Here is a 17,588-nt window from a genome sequence, read left to right as displayed (position 1 = left end):
AGTTTCAACAGAGAGGAGCACTCCGTTCCAACATCCCAGGTTTGGTCTTTGGCTGTCAGGCAGCTCTTTCTGGGGTCTCTTAGGTGGTGCCTCCTCGTAGGTTAGAAAATAGGCCTCTGTGCCCGCTAGGACCCCAGAGTCGCCTGCGCTTGGTGGCCCTGCCTCCCCAGCCCCACTTCACATCACAGCCCACCCCACCCACTGAGGAGGAAGGCTGGGTGAAACCACATGTCTCTTGGCCTCTAGAAATGGCTGAGGGAGGAGCAAGAAGAGCGGGCCTCAGGAAGCCACACGCCCCCAGCTTCTGACCCCAAGGTGAATAGAGTTGGTGGGCTGCCCTTGGGAGAGCCGTCAGGGTGGGGAGGGGCCCAGGACCACTTGTCCCCCATCCTCAGAAATGGCCAGACTCACAGACTGTTTATACACACTCATAGAGAGCGGTTTAGCACAAAAGCTCCGCACCTGCCCACATTCCTGGGAGAACATACCTTTCCAGTAACCCAAACGCTCCTGGTCCTAGATTCTGGGTCTCTCCCGTTGCCAGAGCCGGGGGCCGGACACCCGCAAGGTGTGATTCTGCCAGTCAGGTTTTCCTTGGGGGCCACTGTATTAGCTGAGGCTCTTGACTAAACATGACGTGCACTTTTAGCTCCTCTTTCCTCCAAGCTGGTGTCCTCTCAGTCTGTCTGATGGCAGATGACCACCAGCAGCACCAGCCTTCCACCCTCCAGCCCAATGACCCCCAGAAAGGGTGTTTCCTTTTCGCTCTCCCAGCAGAAATCCCAGGGGAGTCCCGTGAGCTCACTTGGGTGACAGGGAACAGTCATTGTGGCCAAGGGGAAGGTGTTTCCAGAATGGCCAGGTGGCCCCTGAGCCCCTCCCAAACCATGCCGAAGGAGACTGAGGGCCTGCTCGCAGGGCATGGGGAGGGAGAGTAGGCAGAGGAAAAGCTGCCCCCCTTAGTTTTCCTGACGTCCCCAGTGAAACCCCTTGCTCTCCACGTAAACCCAGGCCCTTCCTGCCTCTTCCTAGTCTATGTTGATTCGTTGTTTTGGTTTTTTTCTCAGATGGTAAATTTTTATCTGTTATTTAAGCTCTTGAAGGCCTATCACATTCCCTCCTTTACTTCCCTTTGTCCAAATTTCTCCCCAAATACTCTGAAATAACACCCCTACGGGGCTAAGGGAGTAAGGTCACGAGTGGCCCACCCATCAGTGTATGGGTGAATCATCATTTGCTTTCCTGACACCTGGCTGGGATCATTGAAAGCCTTGTCGAGATCACAGGACTTGCTGTGGGTCAAGCAGTGAACTGGCAGAAGCACCGACCTGCTTGACTCCTGGGGCCTGACCCCCAGCTCCTGACACACGTGTGGGGTCACGAATTGGAGACGAAGAATCTGCCATCCACACACCATTCCTAATTTGCTTCCCGTTCCCTGAGCTCAGATTTTAGTGCTCAGGGGCCACATGCTGGTGTGACCCTTGTCTCTCTTTGCAGATAAAGTGGCGTGTGTTGTGCCTTCAGAGTGTGAAAAGTACTGTGGCGCCAGAACTGGCTGCAGCCCTCTCGCCTACCCCGTGCTGGTGGTGAGCTGCTGCCCAGTGGTAAGAAGTGGAGCTGCCGTCCAGGGCTGTGAGTGGACGGTCAGGAGTGAGGGCCCCGGTGGAAGCGTAGGCTGTGGGAGAGGCCCTCGGCGTCCCGGGAGCCTTGCGGCCTCCTCTTCATCTCTCTCTCTCTCTCTCTCTCTCTCTCTCTCTCTCTCTCTCTCTCTCTCTCTCTCTCTCTTTCTCTCTCTCTCTCTCTTTCTCTTTCTCTCTCAGGCACGCGTTCAGGCCCAGCCTCTGCTCGCCCTTTGCATGGTCCCCTCCCTGCATAACCCACACCTCTGCTCCTCGCTGCCGCAGATGGGCGCTCGGCATTGTTCTAGTCTGTGGGGACGAAGAGGGGAGCGAGACCGCATCCTGCTCTCAAGGAGTTCAGTCCAGTGGGACAGGCAGGGGTATGGCTTTCGTCTCACCCACTTCACCACATCCCAGGGAAACGGGCAAATAAACAGTACAATCTTTTTAAATTCCGTATTAGCTCTGAGGATAAATAGGCTAGCAATGTTGAGACATTCCCATAAAATACAATGTAGATAGACCCCAGCTGAGGGAAGCACCAACCATCCCACAGTTCAGGAAGGGGGTTGCCCAGCACCCAGGGCTGCAGCCCAGGGCCGTGGAGCACTTGAAGCCAGGTCAATCCAAGAACTCTAGTCTTGGCCTGGCCTGAGTACCTGCTGAATACAGTGGGGCCTCCTGTGCGAGGCCTGTTACCCTCGGGCTCTCCCAACTATGCATGGGAATCTCTCAGCAAAGCCACTGCCGCCCAGTGGCCTTGCAGGTCAGAAGCCTAGACTGTTACGTTTATAGGTAACACTTGTTGAGAGCTTGCTCTGTGTTGGACATTGTGTTAACCCATCTTCTTACTGTATCTTAATCTTAACAACAGTCTGTGCAGTAGGTACTTTAATACCCACCTTACAGATGGGGACACTGAGGCACAAGGAGCCACATCATCTGTAAAAGGGGACAGCACTGGTATCCTTCTCACAGGGCTGTAGGGAGATCGTCAGGCTGATGCCTGAAGAGGTGCTCCAGCCCAGAGTAAGCACTCACATTATTATATGAAGACACAGCGGCCAGCTAGCAAGGCTCGTCACAGAGCAAGGGCAGCTATAATGCACTTGATCTATCTTAGACGGACTCCCACTCTGAACAAAATTTACTATGTGGGAATGTTCCTCAGGAGGCCTAAGGTGTCTCCTGGCACGGCCAGAGAGCTGGAGGCCCAGGAAGTGTTCCTTTTCTTCCAGGTGTTCGAGGCTTGATGGTGTCTGCACTCTGGGCCTCTCTCATGTCCTGCCTGACTTCTCTTTTCAGCAGTGCCAGTGCCATGTTCACAATGGACATCTACACCCAGATACAGCTGATGGCCACTGAAAATGAACTCATGCTAACAAGAAGGTGAAGGATTCCTCTAATCGCATGAGTTACTGCCATCAATGAATTGATGCCCACAAATGTCATTATGTGAAAAATGTAGGCTCTAATGCTGCATATAGAGTTATCTTGTTTATATACAGCATGGTGGTGTTTTGTTTGTCACAGTTTTGCAGTGAAGATGTATTGCTTTTATTTTATTTATTTTATAAATTTATTTATTTTTGGCTGCATTGTGTCTTCGTTGCTGCACATGGGCTTTCTCTAGTTGTGGCAAGCAGGGGCTACTCTTCATTGCAGTGTGCAGGCTTCTCATTGTGGTGGCTTCTTTTGTTGTGGAGCACAGACTCTAGGCACGCAGGCTCAGTAGTTGTGGCACATGGGCTTAGTTGCTCCACGGCATGTGGGATCTTCCTGGACCAGGGTTTGAACCCATGTCCCCTTCACTGGCAGGCAGATTCTTAACCACTGTGCCACCAGGGAAGTCCTGTATTGCTTTTATAATCACAAAGAAAATTGTTTCCATTTGGGAAAAAATTAAGTAATAATCACAATGATAACGGGTACATATTAATGTACCCCCCAAACTAGTCCTTGTGAGGAAGTGTATCTACATTATCTCGTTTTCTCTTTCAGTCCTCATGACAACCTTTAAAGGTAAGGTTTAGTTCTTATTCTCATTGTACAAACGGGGGGAGTGGCTCAGAGAAGGGAGTTGGTCTACCTGAGTCACATGGAAAGCAGATCTCATCCATCTCAGGGCCATGCCATTAACCAGGAGGCCTCACATGCTAGGCATAAGACAGGTGGTATGAATGTGTAAACACGTGGGCCTCATTGTCATTCTGTAGGGTTTCACACTGGCTGTCCGTGGACCGCTTCCAGCCCACACACTTTGAACTTGGCCTACGTTACGCCTCAGATGCCTCCTTCATCTCGTAGCAAGGTACATACTGCTCACTGTCTTATCTGTCTAACCCCTGCAAATTGAGTTTGCTGTTACATTTTGATTAGCATTCCATTGTTTAAAAAGCACTTTTCTGAGAAACTTTAAGAAACAGGTACCAGTTTTATTTAAATTTTTATAGAACATAGGGGAAAAAGAGGAAGACTTAAATTCATTTCATAAAGCTCAAGATATTGATGCCAAAACTGAACAAATACAGCACAGGAAAAAATTAAAACTAAAGACTCATCTCACTTTTAAATACCAATGCAAAACTTGTAAATAAAATATTAGACACAAATCCAACAATATACTAAAAAAATGTTAAAAGAATTACATCTCATTACCAACTGTGATTGTTTTCCAGAAATACAAGGATGGTTCGATATTAGGAAATGTAGTAACATTACTCACCATATTAACAGATCAAAGAGAAAAATCATATATATCTATTCAGACGATGAAAAGGTATTTGGTAAAATGGGTACCTTTCAACATGACAAAACATATCTGTATCACCCTAAAAGCCAAGTCATGCCTAATGGAACTAGAAAGGAACAAGGCAAGAATGTCCCCCCTTACCGCTATATTTATACTAATATATGTGTAAAATAAAATGTATATATAAGTAGACCTAAATAGATATTTCTCCAAAGAAGATATACAGATTGCCAACAAACACATGGAAGGATGCTCAACATCACTAATCATTAGAGAAATGCAAATCAAAACCACAATGAGGTATCGCCTCACACCGGTCAGAATGGCCATCATCAAAAGATCTACAAACAATAAATGATGGAGAGGGTGTGGAGAAAAGGGAACCTTCTTGCACTGTTGGTGGGAATGTAAATTGATACAGCCACTATGGAAAACAGTATGGAGGTTCCTTAAAAAACTAAAAATAGAACTACCATATGACCCAGCAATCCCACTGCTGGGCCTATACCCTGAGAAAACTATAATTCAAAAAGGGATGTGTACCACAATGTTCATTGCATCACTATTTAAATAGCCAGGGTATGGAAGCAACCTAAGTGTCCACTGACAGATGAATGGATGAAGAAGATGTGGCACATATATACAATGGAATATTACTCAACCATGAAAAGAAACAAAACTGAGTTATTTGTAGTGAGGTGGATGAACCTAAAGTCTGTCATACAAAGTGAAGTAAGTCAGAAAGAAAAAAACAAATACCATATGCTAACACATATATATGGAATCTTTTTAAAAAATGGTTCTGATTAACCTAGGGGCAGGACAGGAATAAAGACGCAGACGTAGAGAATGGACTTGAGGACACGGGGAGGGGGAAGGGTGAGCTGGGACGAAGTGAGAGAGCAGCACTGACATATATACACTACCAAATGTAAAATAGCTAGTGGGAAGCAGCTGCATAGCACAGGGAGATCAGCTCGGTGCTTTGTGACCACCTAGAGGGGTGGGATAGGGAGGGTGGGAAGGAGGGAGACGCAAGAGGGAAGAGATATGGGGGGATATATGTATACGTATAGCTGATTCACTTTGTTATACAGCAGAAACTAACACAACATTGTAAAGCAATTATACTCCAATAAAGATGTTAAAAAAAAAAGTAGACCCACAGGTGAAGTTAGCAGACAAGGACTTTGAAATAACCTTGATTAATAGGTACAAGAAAATAGAGGGAAAGGTTTATAAAATAGATGAAAAGAATTGGGAATTTTTCCAGAGAATTAGAATTTGTAAAAATAAGAAGGTCTAGAATTGAAAAATATCTGAAATTAAGAACTCAATGGATTTGTTAGCAACTGATTGGCTGTAGCAGAAGACACTGTTAGTGGCTTGGAAATGGATTAGTCAACAATATCCAAACTAAAGCGCACAGGAGAAAAGGAAGATACACGTGGAACACAGAAGAATAATATATATGTAATTGGAAATTATACACACACACACACACACACACACACACATATGTAACCGTAGAAGCAATTTTGAGAAGATAATGGCCAAGAATGTTCCAAATATCTGGACAACTATCCAGAGATTCAAGAAATTCCACAAATCGCAGGCAGGATAAATACAAAGGAGACCATACCCCGGCCACATGATAGTGAAACTGCTGGAGACTGGAGATAGAGAAGATCTTTAGAGCAGCCAGAAGAAAGTAAGTCACATCACCTTCAAAAGAGCAGCAGAGAGACTGATAGTAGAAGTTTCAACAGAAACTGTAAAAGCCAGGAGGCAGTGGAGTGACATCTTCAAGTGCTAGAAAAACTGCCTACCTGGAATTCAGTACCCATCGAAATAGCCTCCAGAGTGAAGGTGAAACAAACAGGTTTTCAGATAAATGCAGGTTGAGAGAATTTATTACAAAAGAATTTCACGATAAGAAATGCTAAAGCATGTTCTTTAGGCTGCAGGAAAATTATCCAGATGGAAGAATTGACCTACAGAGAAGGATGAAGAGCACCAGAAAGGGTAAGTATGTGGGAAATAGAAGTGAGTGAGTGTTGACATAAATAAGAAAAAATGTCTATGGGATTAACAACATATGGAGGCAAAACACATGCCAGTAATCCCAGAGAGAATGAGAAGGGGCTAAATGGAGCTTAAGTATTCTCACATTCTCTTGCTATTCGGGACGTGGTAAAAGTCAAAACTTGTACCAGACTGTGATATGTCAAGGATGCATGTAGTCTCTAGACCAAACAATATAAGAACAGTTCAAGAATGTTTAACAAGTTAATAAAAGTAAAATATGGAATAACTAATAAGTCAAAAGAATAAAAAGAACGTGAAAGGTAGGTTAACTGGAAAACAATAGGATGGCTCCTAAATATATCAGTAATTTCATGAAACAGAGATAGGTAGACTAAGTAGCTGAGTTAAAAGGTGAAGATTATCAGAGCTTTTTTTTTTAACCAACTGTAATCTACGTAGAAGAGACACCTTCTTTCTTTTCCAGTTTTGTTGGGATAACATTGACATATAACATTGTATAAGTTTCAGGTATACAATAATGATTCAATATATGTATATATTGTGAAATGATCACCACAAGTTTAGTTGACATCTATCACCTCACATAATTTTTTTTTCTTGTGAAAAGAACTTTTAAGATTTACTCTCTTAAAAAAAAAATTTACTCTCTAAGCAACTTTCAAATATACAACATACAAATACACAATCCTGTGTTGTTAACTACAGTCACCATGCTGTACCTTATGTCCCCAGAACCTATTTATCTTATGACTGGAAGTTTGTACCTTTTGACCACCTTCACCCATTCCCCCCACACCCATCCCCAGTCTGCTCTCTGTTTCTATGAATTCAGGGTTTTTTTAGATTCTACATATAAGTGAGACCATACAATACTTGTCTTTCTCTGTCAGACTTATTTCACTTAGTATAATGCCCTAAAGGTTGTCACAAAAGAGAGGATTTCTTTCTTTTTTGTGGCCGAATGATATTCCATTGTGTATATGTACCACATCTTCTTTATCCATTCATCTGTTAATGAACGCTTTGGTTGTTTCTATGTCTTGGCTATTATAAATAGTGTAAAGGGTGTAGAGGTCTCTTCAAGATAGTGATCCTTGTTTCCTTTGGATATGTACCCAGAAGTGGAATTGCTGGATCATGTGGTAGTTCTGTTTTCAGTTTCTTGAGGAAACTTCATACTGTTTTCCACAGTGGCCACACCAGTTTACACTCCCACCAACAGTGCACAAGGGTTCCCTTTTCTCCACATCCTCACCAGCACTTGTTATTTTTTGTCTTTTTGATAATAGCCATTCTAACAGGTATGAAATAGTATCTCATTGTGATTTTGATTTGCATTTCCCTGATCAGTGATGTTGAGCACCTTTTCATGTACCTATTGGCCATTTGAATATCTTCTTTGGAAAAATGTCTATCAGGTCCTTTGTCCATTTTTAAAATTCTATTATTATTATTATGTTGTTGTTGTTGTTAAAGTTGTCTGAGTTCCTTAGACAACTAAAGAACTATCAACCCTTTATCAGATGTGTGGTTTGCAAATATTTCCTCCCATTCTGTAGGTTGCCTTTTCATCTTGTTGATTGTTTCTTTGACTGTGTAGAAGATTTCCAGTTTGATGTAGTCTCACTTGTTTATTTATTTATTTTTTTATAAATTTATTTATTAATTTTATTTAACTTTTTTTTTGGCTGCATTTTGTCTTCGCTTGCATGCGGGTTTTCTCTAGTTGCTGAGAGTGGGGGCTACTCTTTGTTGCGGTGTGTGGGCTTCTCACTGTGGTGGCTTCTCTTGTTGCAGAGCACAGGCTCTAGGCGTGCAGGCTTCAGTAGTAGTGGCACACGGGCTTCAGTAGTTGGGGCTCATGGGCTCTAGAGCGCAGGCTCAGTAGTTGTGGTGCACAGGTTTAGTTGCTCCGCGGCATGTGGGATCTTCCCGGACCAGGGCTCAAACCCACGTCCCCTGCATTGGCAGGCGGATTCTTAACCACTGAGCCACCAGGGGAGCCCTCACTTGCTTATTTTTGCTTCTGTTGCTTGGGATTTTGGTATCATATCCAATAAAAAATCATTACCAAGACCAATGTCAAGGAGCTTATCCCCTATATTTTATTCTAGGAGTTTTATGGTTTCACTTCTTATATTTAAATCTTTAATTCATTTTGAGTGGCGTTAAGATAGGGGTCTGGTTTCATCCTTTTGCATATGAACGTTCTATTTTCCCAGCACTATTTATTGAAAAGACTGTCTTTTCTTCATTGAGTTTTCTTGGCTCCCTTGTCAAATATTAGTTGACCCTATATGTATGGCTTTATTTCTGGGCTCTAGACTCTGTTCCATTGGTTTATGTGTCTGTTTTTATGCCAGTACCATACTGTTTTGATTACTATAGCTTTGTAATATAGTTCAAAATCAGTATGTGTGATGCTTCCAGATTTGTTCTTCTTTCTCAGGGTTGCTTTGGCTATTCAGGATCTTTTGTGGTTCCAGATGAATTTTAGGATTATTTTTTTTTAATTCTGTAAAAGATTCCTTTGGAAATTTGATAAGGGTTGCATTGAATCTATAGATGACTTTGGGTAGTGTGGACATTTTAACAATATTAATTCGTCTGATCCATAAACACAAGATATCTTTCTATTTATTTGTGTTTTCTTCAATTTATTTTATCAATGTCTTATAGTTTTCAATGTAGAGAACTTTTGTCTCCTTGGTTAAATTTATCCTAAGTATTTTATTGTTTTTGATGCTATCATAAATGGGATTGTTTATTTTTTTTCAGATAATTCATTGTTAGTATAAAGAAACACTACTGATTTTTGTATGTTAGTTTTGTATCCTGAAACTTTATTGAAGAGAGACATCTTCTTTAAGATTGAGGAAGGCTTAAAGAAAACATGAGATAATACATACCATGCAAATACGAACACAGATGCAGAAAATTTTAACAAAATATTAGCAAATCAGGTCCAGCAACATAGAATAATACACCATGACCATCTGGAGTTTATTCCAGGAATGCAAGCATAGTTTTTTATTCAAAAATCAATCAGGGGGCTTCCCTGGTGGCGCAGTGGTTGAGAGTCCGCCTGCCGATGCAGGGGACACAGGTTCATGTCCCGGTCTGGGAGGATCCCACATGCCGCGGAGCGGCTGGGCCCGTGAGCCATGGCCGCTGATCCTGCGCTCCACAACGGGAGAGACCACAACAGTGAGATGCCCGCGTTCCGCAAAAAAAACAAAAATCAATCAATGTACTTGACCACATTAACTGAAAACAGAAGAAAATTATATAGTCATCTTAATAGATAAAAATCATTCAAAATTTTAATACCTATTTTTTAATCTTAGCAAATTAGAGAATTTAAAAGATCTTCTTTATTCAGACTTTTAAACATACATATTCTTTAAAACCTATAGCATTTATCATACTTAATGTTTATATTTGAAAATCTTTTCCCCTGAGATTGGGAACTAGACACATGCATCCACTATAGCCACTTTTCTTCAGCATTGTACTGGAGGTGCTACTCTGCAAAAAGGTGAAAAAGGAAACAAATGTCATAAGGATAGAAAGGGAAGAAGTGAAATTGTCATGAAAGACTTCATAGACAAACTTAAAATTTTAAAGTGAATTTAACAAGACTGATTAAAGATCAAATACAAGAATTAATCATATTTTACACATTACACATTATACATATTACCATTTGTAGTGTCATTAAACCATATCAGATACCTAGGAATAAATCTCACAAAAGATATGAGAAAATTGCTGAAAATTACAAAGCATTGGCGAGAGAAATTAATGAGACCTAAGTATAGCAGGAATATACCATATCTGTGAATTAGAAGATTCAATAATGATATGTTTGTTCTCCCCATATTATTCTACATACTCAGAGTAATCCCAATCAAAATGCAGTAACTTTTTTGTACGCATGTAAAAATTGACAAACGAGTTCTAAAAGTAATATAGAAATGCGAAGAGCAGAGAATACAAAGGCTTGAAAGCCTTCAAGAAGGCTCTTCTTGAAGATGAACAAAGTTGGAGGATTTATGCTAACAGATACCAGTATCTATTGTGAAGTGATAATAATTAGACAGTGTGGTTTTATTGCAGGGGTAGACAAATTAATGGAACAGAATATCAAAAATGGCACACAGGTATATAGTCATCTAATTCATGACAAAGATTACAGTACAGTGCAGTGGGGAAAGTGGTAAGGGGAGAAGGAATAGTACTGGGTAATTTGGCTATTCCTGATAAAAAGAATATTGACTAACTCCCTTTACACAAAAATCCATTTCAGATGGACTGTGTATCTGAATGCAAAAGGTGAAACAATAAAGCTTTTATTTTTTAAAAGTGGTCAGCATAACACCAGATTGCCAATCACATATCATGTGCATCAACAGTAGCTTTCTTAGCATGTCATAAATAAATTTTTGCATCATGTAGAATTGTGTTTACATATCAGAATGCAAATACCAACGTCTGATTTATAACTTTTGGCTCATATTCTGTAATCCCCACATCTGTCAGGATTTGTGCCATCATCTGTGCATCTTTTGGCATGCTCTTAGGAGAAGCCATATTGCCAGGCTCCGTGATAACTGGTGATCAGACTACTCGAGCTAAATCACCCAATTAAAGTATTCCACCTAGTGTGGTGTACCAGTGAGCACCAGTTCCTAGTGTAACAGTGAGCAGATTATTCAGGAGCATCCTCACTGCCATGGCTCCAAGCACCTCCCCAAATTTTACCTTATCCTTTCAGTATCTGTAGGATCTCTAGTAATGGTAATATGTGGGCGTGGGGGGGGGGGTTCTTTTTCTCTTGAGTGAACTTGCCTAGGGGTTTATCAATTTTAATAACTTTTCCAAAGAACTAACTTTGGGGCTTGTTGATTCCTCTGGTTTTTTTCCCCCATTGAATCCTATTTGTTTCCTTTCTGTTTACTTTGGATTTACTCTTCTCTTTTCTTTCTTTTTTTTTTTTTAGCTTCTTAAATTGGAAATTCATATCACTGGTTTAAAACCTTTCTTATTTTTTACAATTACTACTTAAAACTACAAATTTCCCTTTAAGCTCTGCTTTAGCTGCATCCCACAAATTTTGATATGTTGTGTCTTCATTTTTAATCAGTTCAAAATATTTCCTAATTTCCTTGTGATTTTTTTCTGTGTTCATAGATTATTTGGAAGTGTGCTGTTGGATTTCCGAGTATTTAGTACTTTCCTAACTATTTTATTGTTATTGATTTCTAATTTACTTCCACTGTGATCCAAAAACATACTCTATGAGATTTTAATCTTTTGAAATTTATTGATACTTTTGTATTCTTAATTTTTGTCTAGTTCCTCTGTTATATGTATTATATATACTGTGTATATTATATACACAGAGGAGGTATTAAAAGCTTCATTTATGATTATGTAGTTGTCTGTTTCTGTCTTATAGTTCTTTCAGGGTTTTTTTTAACCTCTTATATATTCAAGTTCTGGGATTAGGTGCCCTTATGCTTGTTATGGTTTCCTGAGGAATTAACTTTTTCATCATTATGAAATGTCCCTTTTTGTCTCTGATAATACTACTTGTCTTGAGATTTACTTCATTACTGTTATAGATCACACCAGCTTTCTTATGCTTAGGGTTTATAATATCTTTTACTTTCAACCTGTAAATATATTTAAAATGAGTCCCTTGTAGAGCACATATAGTTGTATCTTGACTCTTTTAATCTAATCTGACAACCTCTGTCTTTATAATTTGAGTTCACTTGCATTTAGTGTAATCATTAATATGGCTGGAAATAGTTTTTATATTTTAATTTCTTTTTGTTGTTCTAGGCATTAATAGGCATTATTAACCTATCTTAGTGTACTTAAAATTAATATTGTATCATTTTATGTAAAATGTAAGTACCTTGCAACAGTATATGTCATTTTCCCCTTTCATCATTCATTTTATAGTTGTCATATATTTTACATCTACATCCATTATTAACCCCAGAATACAGTGATAGTGATATAATTTTTTGCCTTAAGCAGTCAACTGCCTTTTAAAGAAAATAAAATAAGAAAAAATATATGTGTAGCATCTTATATGTTACTCTTTTGGTGCTCATCATTCCTTCTTTTAGGTTCAAGTTTCCATCTGTGTTATTTCCCATCACCCTGAAGAATTTCAGTATGTCTTGTAATGCAGGTCTGTTAGTAACAGACTCTCTCAGTTTTTGTTTATTGGAAAATGTTTTTCTTTCATCTTTATTTATTTTTAAAATTTTTATTTATTTTATTTATTTATTTTGGGGTGTGTTGGGTCTTCGTTGCTGCACGCAGGCTTTCTCTAGTTGGGGCGAGGTACACAGGCTTCTCACTGTGGTGGCTTCTCTTGTGAAGCATGGGCTGTAGGTGCGGAGGCTTCAGTAGTTGTGGCATGCGAGCTCAGTAATTGTGGCTCTCAGGCTCTAGAGCGCAGGCTCAGTAGTTGTGGCACATGGGTTTAGTTGCTCTGTGGCATGTGAGATCTTCCCGGACCAGGGCTCAAACCCGTGTCACCTGCATTGGCAGGCAGATTCTTAACCACTGCGCCACCAGGGAAGCCCTCATCTTTATTTTTTGAAGGATACTTTTGCTGGATGTAGAATTCTGAGTTGACAGTATTTTTCTTTTACCACTTTAAAGTATGCTCTTCCATTCTCTTCTGTCCTCTTGTTTCTGATGAGAAGTCGTCTGTAATTTATAGTACTGCTCTCTGTATGTAATGTGTCTTTTTTCCTGGGCTTTCAAGATTTTCTCTTCATCTTTGGTTTTCAGCAGTTTTGTTATGATGTGCTGATTGGGGTTTTCTGCACTTCTGAATCTGTAAATTAATGGTTTTCACCAAATATGGGAAATTGTTGACCATATTTCTCTGCATATTTGTCTTCTGCATCCCTCATCTCTTTTTTTTGTGACTCTGCTTACACACATATTTGCTCTTTTGATATTGTTCCACAGATCATTGAGGCTCTCTTTATTTAAAAAAATTTTTCTGTGTGTTCTTCAGTTTAGAGTTCTATCAATCTCCCTTTAGGTTTATTGCCCCTTTCTCCTGCCATTTCCAATCTACTGTTAAAGCCAACCTGTGAATTTTTTGTTTCATATTTTTAACCAGAATTTCAGTTCTGGAATTTCTATTTGGTTCCTTTTTAAATTTTTTCTAGTATCCAGTTTTCTGTCATGATTTTGCATCTGTTCACTTATAACTATAATTTCCTTTAGTCCTTTAACATAACTACAGTAGTTGCTTTGAAGTCCTTGTCTGCTAATTTTAATACCTGAGCCATCTTGGGGTCAGTTTCTATTGATTGCTTTTTTCTTGACTATGGGTTACATTTTCTTACTTCTCCATGTGCCTAGAAAATTTTATTATATATTGAACATTGTAGATAATACATTATAGAAATTCTGGATCATGTTCCTCTGAAGAATATTGGTTTTTGTTCAAGCATGCAGGTAAATTACTAGTTGATCCCCTTAAAGTTGTGGAGGCCTGGTTTCTATACTTTGTTAGTGTGACTCTGTTTCAGTTTTGCTCTAGTCTTATAGCAAGTTCTTAGTCCTGGGAAATAGTCTCTGCTTCTAAGGCATGGACATTCAGGGGTTTCAGTGAAAAGCCTGAGGTTTCAGTGAAAAGCCTGACTGGGGCATGATCTAGCCCCTCTAACTTGATGAGATTCAAACTCCAATTTCTATCTCCCCTGCTATAAGCAGGCAATGAAACCTGTACTCAGCTTTTTCTGCCTTCCAACAGTTGCTTGTTGGTGGACTATTTGGCAGTTCTTCCCCACATGCACAACCAAGGGTTTAAAGGGAGTTTACGCAAATCTTTAAAATCAGGTGCCGTACTAATCCATCTGAAATCTTTAGAAATGTGTTACCCCTGAAGAAATTAATATTTTCCAGGTATTATATTTTTTTTTATTTTTTTTAATTTTTTTTTTTTATCGTGCTGCGCGGGCCTCTCACTGTCACGGCCTCTCCCGTTGTGGAGCACAGGCTCCAGACGCACAGGCTCAGTAGTTGTGGCTCACGGGCCTAGCCGCTCCGCGGCATGTGGGATCTTCCCAGACCAGGGCACGAACCCGTGTCCCCCGCATTGGCAGGCGGATTCTTAACCACTGCGCCACCAGGGAAGCCCCAGGTATTATATATTTTAAGCACGGCCATTCCAACACAGTCTCCAAATGTGATGAAAATCTACCCATGACCCAGTAACAGGAAAATGGACCCTCAGTTTTATTTGTCCAGAAGATGAAGGGTTTTTGCCTGCAGCCCTATGGTCCTATTAATGTTTAGGGGTATGGCTATCTCCTCTGCCACACTTATGAATGGGCACTTGAATTTAACCTAAGGAATAATTAAAACTAGCTAATAGTTTATGGTTTGTAGATATTTTATTGGCAGGTGAAAAACTCATAAAACTGCTGTTGACTTTTGGTTTAACTTACAGGTTTTTTGTTATAATCTTACTTGCTGTCTCCATTGCATGGGTCCCTGCTATACAAATGGCACACAGGGAACAACTGTTTGAATACATGCAAGCAGTTTTAAGTTACCTGACGCCGCCCATTGCTGCCATCTTCCTGCTTGCCATATTTTGCAAGAGAATCACTGAGCACGTAGGTGGGAGTTTGCATGGCCACGGCATGGCACAGTGTGAGGGCTTGCCTTCACATCATACCTATCTTTGCAAAAGTTGCCCTGAGAGGGTCTCTTGTGCTTCAGGAGTTGACACCGTTGCATCATTTGCTTTCTGAGAGACGATTTACTCCTGGGCAGCTTTGGTCCGAGCTCCCTCATGCATGCAGGGGAAAGGCAAGCTCTGATTTGTTTTCTTCCCTTTGCAATGTAATCCACTTTTGACTGTGCCATAGATGGTGCAAAGTGTGTGGGATCCTCCTGCATGCTCATCTAGCCACAGGAGGATATTCTTCTGTTGCCTCTGTGCATGGATATTTCCTGCTCAGAAGTTTCAGACTCACAGGGGGATGTTCAGTCATGAGCTCCTACCACCTTCCCTGCATGAAGAGCATCTCCTCCAGCCACACTTAAAACTAAATAAAGATCCCAATTAATGGTTTGATCATTTCATCAGTAAGACTGAAAGCACAGTTTGCCAGAATATTTTCATTCATTATTTGAGTCACATCTTGACCTGTTTCTCCTAACAGCACTGAGCAGCTGGGCCTTGCATGAGTTCCCGAGCACGGTGCCTCTGTGACCTGGCTCCTGCCTGCCTCTCAGCCCTGGCCCTCTCCATACACAGTCCCTAGGCCCCAGCTACTGTTAACCACTTGCAGTGCTGATTGCCTGTCTCGTGCCTTTTCTGGCCCCTCTTCATTCCCATGGACTCTTTGCTTTGCCATGAATATCTTTATCCACCTCCATCTGGCTGGTGCTTCCTGCAGGCCCATGTCAGGTGTTCAATCCTCCAGACAAATCTGCTAGTGCTTCTTGCTCTGCCTAGCTCACCAGGACTCAACTGAGCACCGAGAATGGGGTGGGGGGCTGCTGGGCTCTGGAGATGCTCTTCTCTGTGCTCTCGTGGGAAGGGCAGGGGCAGAGGAGCAGGCAGTCAGGAGAACCTGCCTCCTACCGGCGATGGTCACCACCCTTGCAGTACTGGGGCCTATCACCAAGGGAAACTGGGGATCTTGTCAGTGGCTCTCCAGCTACCCCTGGTCCAAGGTTACAGCATATTGTGTCTACCTTCCTTGACCTAGAGAACTTCTCCAGGCCTTCTCTCCCACCCTCATCTGGCTTCTGCTGCCCATGTGTTTCTAGATCTTCCCTTTTCTGCGCGCCTCCTTCAATAAATGGGTCCTGTGGACCGCACCTGGCCTTTGGTTTCAGCTCTTTCTCCAAGATGCTTCCCACATACTGTATCCTCTTCCTCCTCCAACATCCAGCCACACCTGAGACAGGCTCCAGATGCAGCTCTAGGACCAAGACGAAGTCCTCACTCTTAAAGAGTGGACTGTCCAGTTGGAGGAGACGGATGATACCCAATGAGCAGATAAGATTTCTGAGAGTGGTGTAGTGCTGTTTAAAAGTCAAAAAGGATCATGGAGGTTAGCAGGGTAGGTGCTGAGGGCAGGGGGAGCACAAGGACATTAGCCAAGGTAGTGGGAGAAGATTTCTCCTAAGAAAGTGACCTCGAAACTGAATCCTGGAGGATGAGCCAGAAACACCAAGATCTAGAGAGAGAACCAAGCAGAAAGAAGGGCAAGTACAAAGGCCTGGCCGAGAGCACAGTGGGCAGGCCTGCCATGCAGGAAGAGGCCATGCTTAGTGGCTAGAGTAGCCTGACCAGGGGAGAGGGCGGAGCCAGGTGAGGTCAGCTCGAGCAGATGAGACTTGCTTCTGAGGGCAGCCATGAGAAGCCGCGGTGGTCTTCAGCAGAGTCAGGGCACTCCCTAATCCATGCTCTGAAGAGATCACTCCGGCTTCTTGGACAGCGGGGGAGCAGGAGACCAGGTACGGATTCCACCTGTGTGAGAGAAGGTGGGAGATCGGGATTGAGGTGGTCACTGTGGAGACGATGGGATGATTTGCTGATGGACTGGTGGTAGGGCAGAATGGAAGGAAAGGGGCCAGGGATGTCTCCTGCGGTTTCTGCCTGAACTGCCAGGGCAATGGAGGTGCCCCTACAGCAACAGGCAAGACTGAGGTCTCTTTGGACACATTATGTTTGGGATGTGTCTTCACCGTCTAACTTAAAACTGTCTCCAGTATTTCCTAAGTTCTCTGATTGACCTAAGAGAGTGTCCACGCATCTTCGGTCTGTGTTCAGCCCAAGAAGGTGTCATCTCCTCGCAGTGCTAAGACTCTGCTTCTGCAAGGCATGTGAAGCCCTTGTTAGGCTGAGTTTAGCTGACCAGTTTAGACTGGTCAGGAGGCGAGGCTGAGGATGGCTTATCTCATTCCCCGTCTTCCTCCCAGGCGACTCCCGGGGCTCCTTCTTTGGCAGGGTGCCTTCTGGGGGCTGACAGGTGGACTTTTGATTGGCTTCTGCCGCATGGTGTCCAAGTTTGCCTACGGGGCCTGGAGCTGCTCGACAAACAGCAGGTGCCCTCAGATCATCTGCGGCGTGCACTGCCTCTACTTTGCCGTCATCC

General features: G+C 42.2%; 1 protein-coding gene across 1 annotated transcript in view; it reads left to right on the top strand.

Moving 5' to 3' along the window:
* The window catches only part of LOC103083836 (sodium/glucose cotransporter 1-like), a 108,056-nt gene that overhangs the window by 80,183 nt on the left and 10,285 nt on the right, over positions 1 to 17,588 (top strand). The window contains 5 exon segments of the mRNA XM_082930902.1: positions 1,501 to 1,593; positions 2,313 to 2,327; positions 2,861 to 3,011; positions 14,921 to 15,089; positions 17,441 to 17,588. Of these exon segments, the coding sequence (XP_082787028.1) occupies positions 1,501 to 1,593; positions 2,313 to 2,327; positions 2,861 to 3,011; positions 14,921 to 15,089; positions 17,441 to 17,588 (576 nt within the window).

This window comes from Lipotes vexillifer, unplaced genomic scaffold, assembly GCF_000442215.2.
Source record: "Lipotes vexillifer unplaced genomic scaffold, Lipotes_vexillifer_v1.1 scaffold1783, whole genome shotgun sequence".
NCBI classification, from domain to species: Eukaryota; Metazoa; Chordata; class Mammalia; order Artiodactyla; family Lipotidae; genus Lipotes; species Lipotes vexillifer.
The sequence above is the reverse complement of the archived record's forward strand: the minus strand, read 5'-3'. Positions and strand labels throughout refer to the sequence as shown.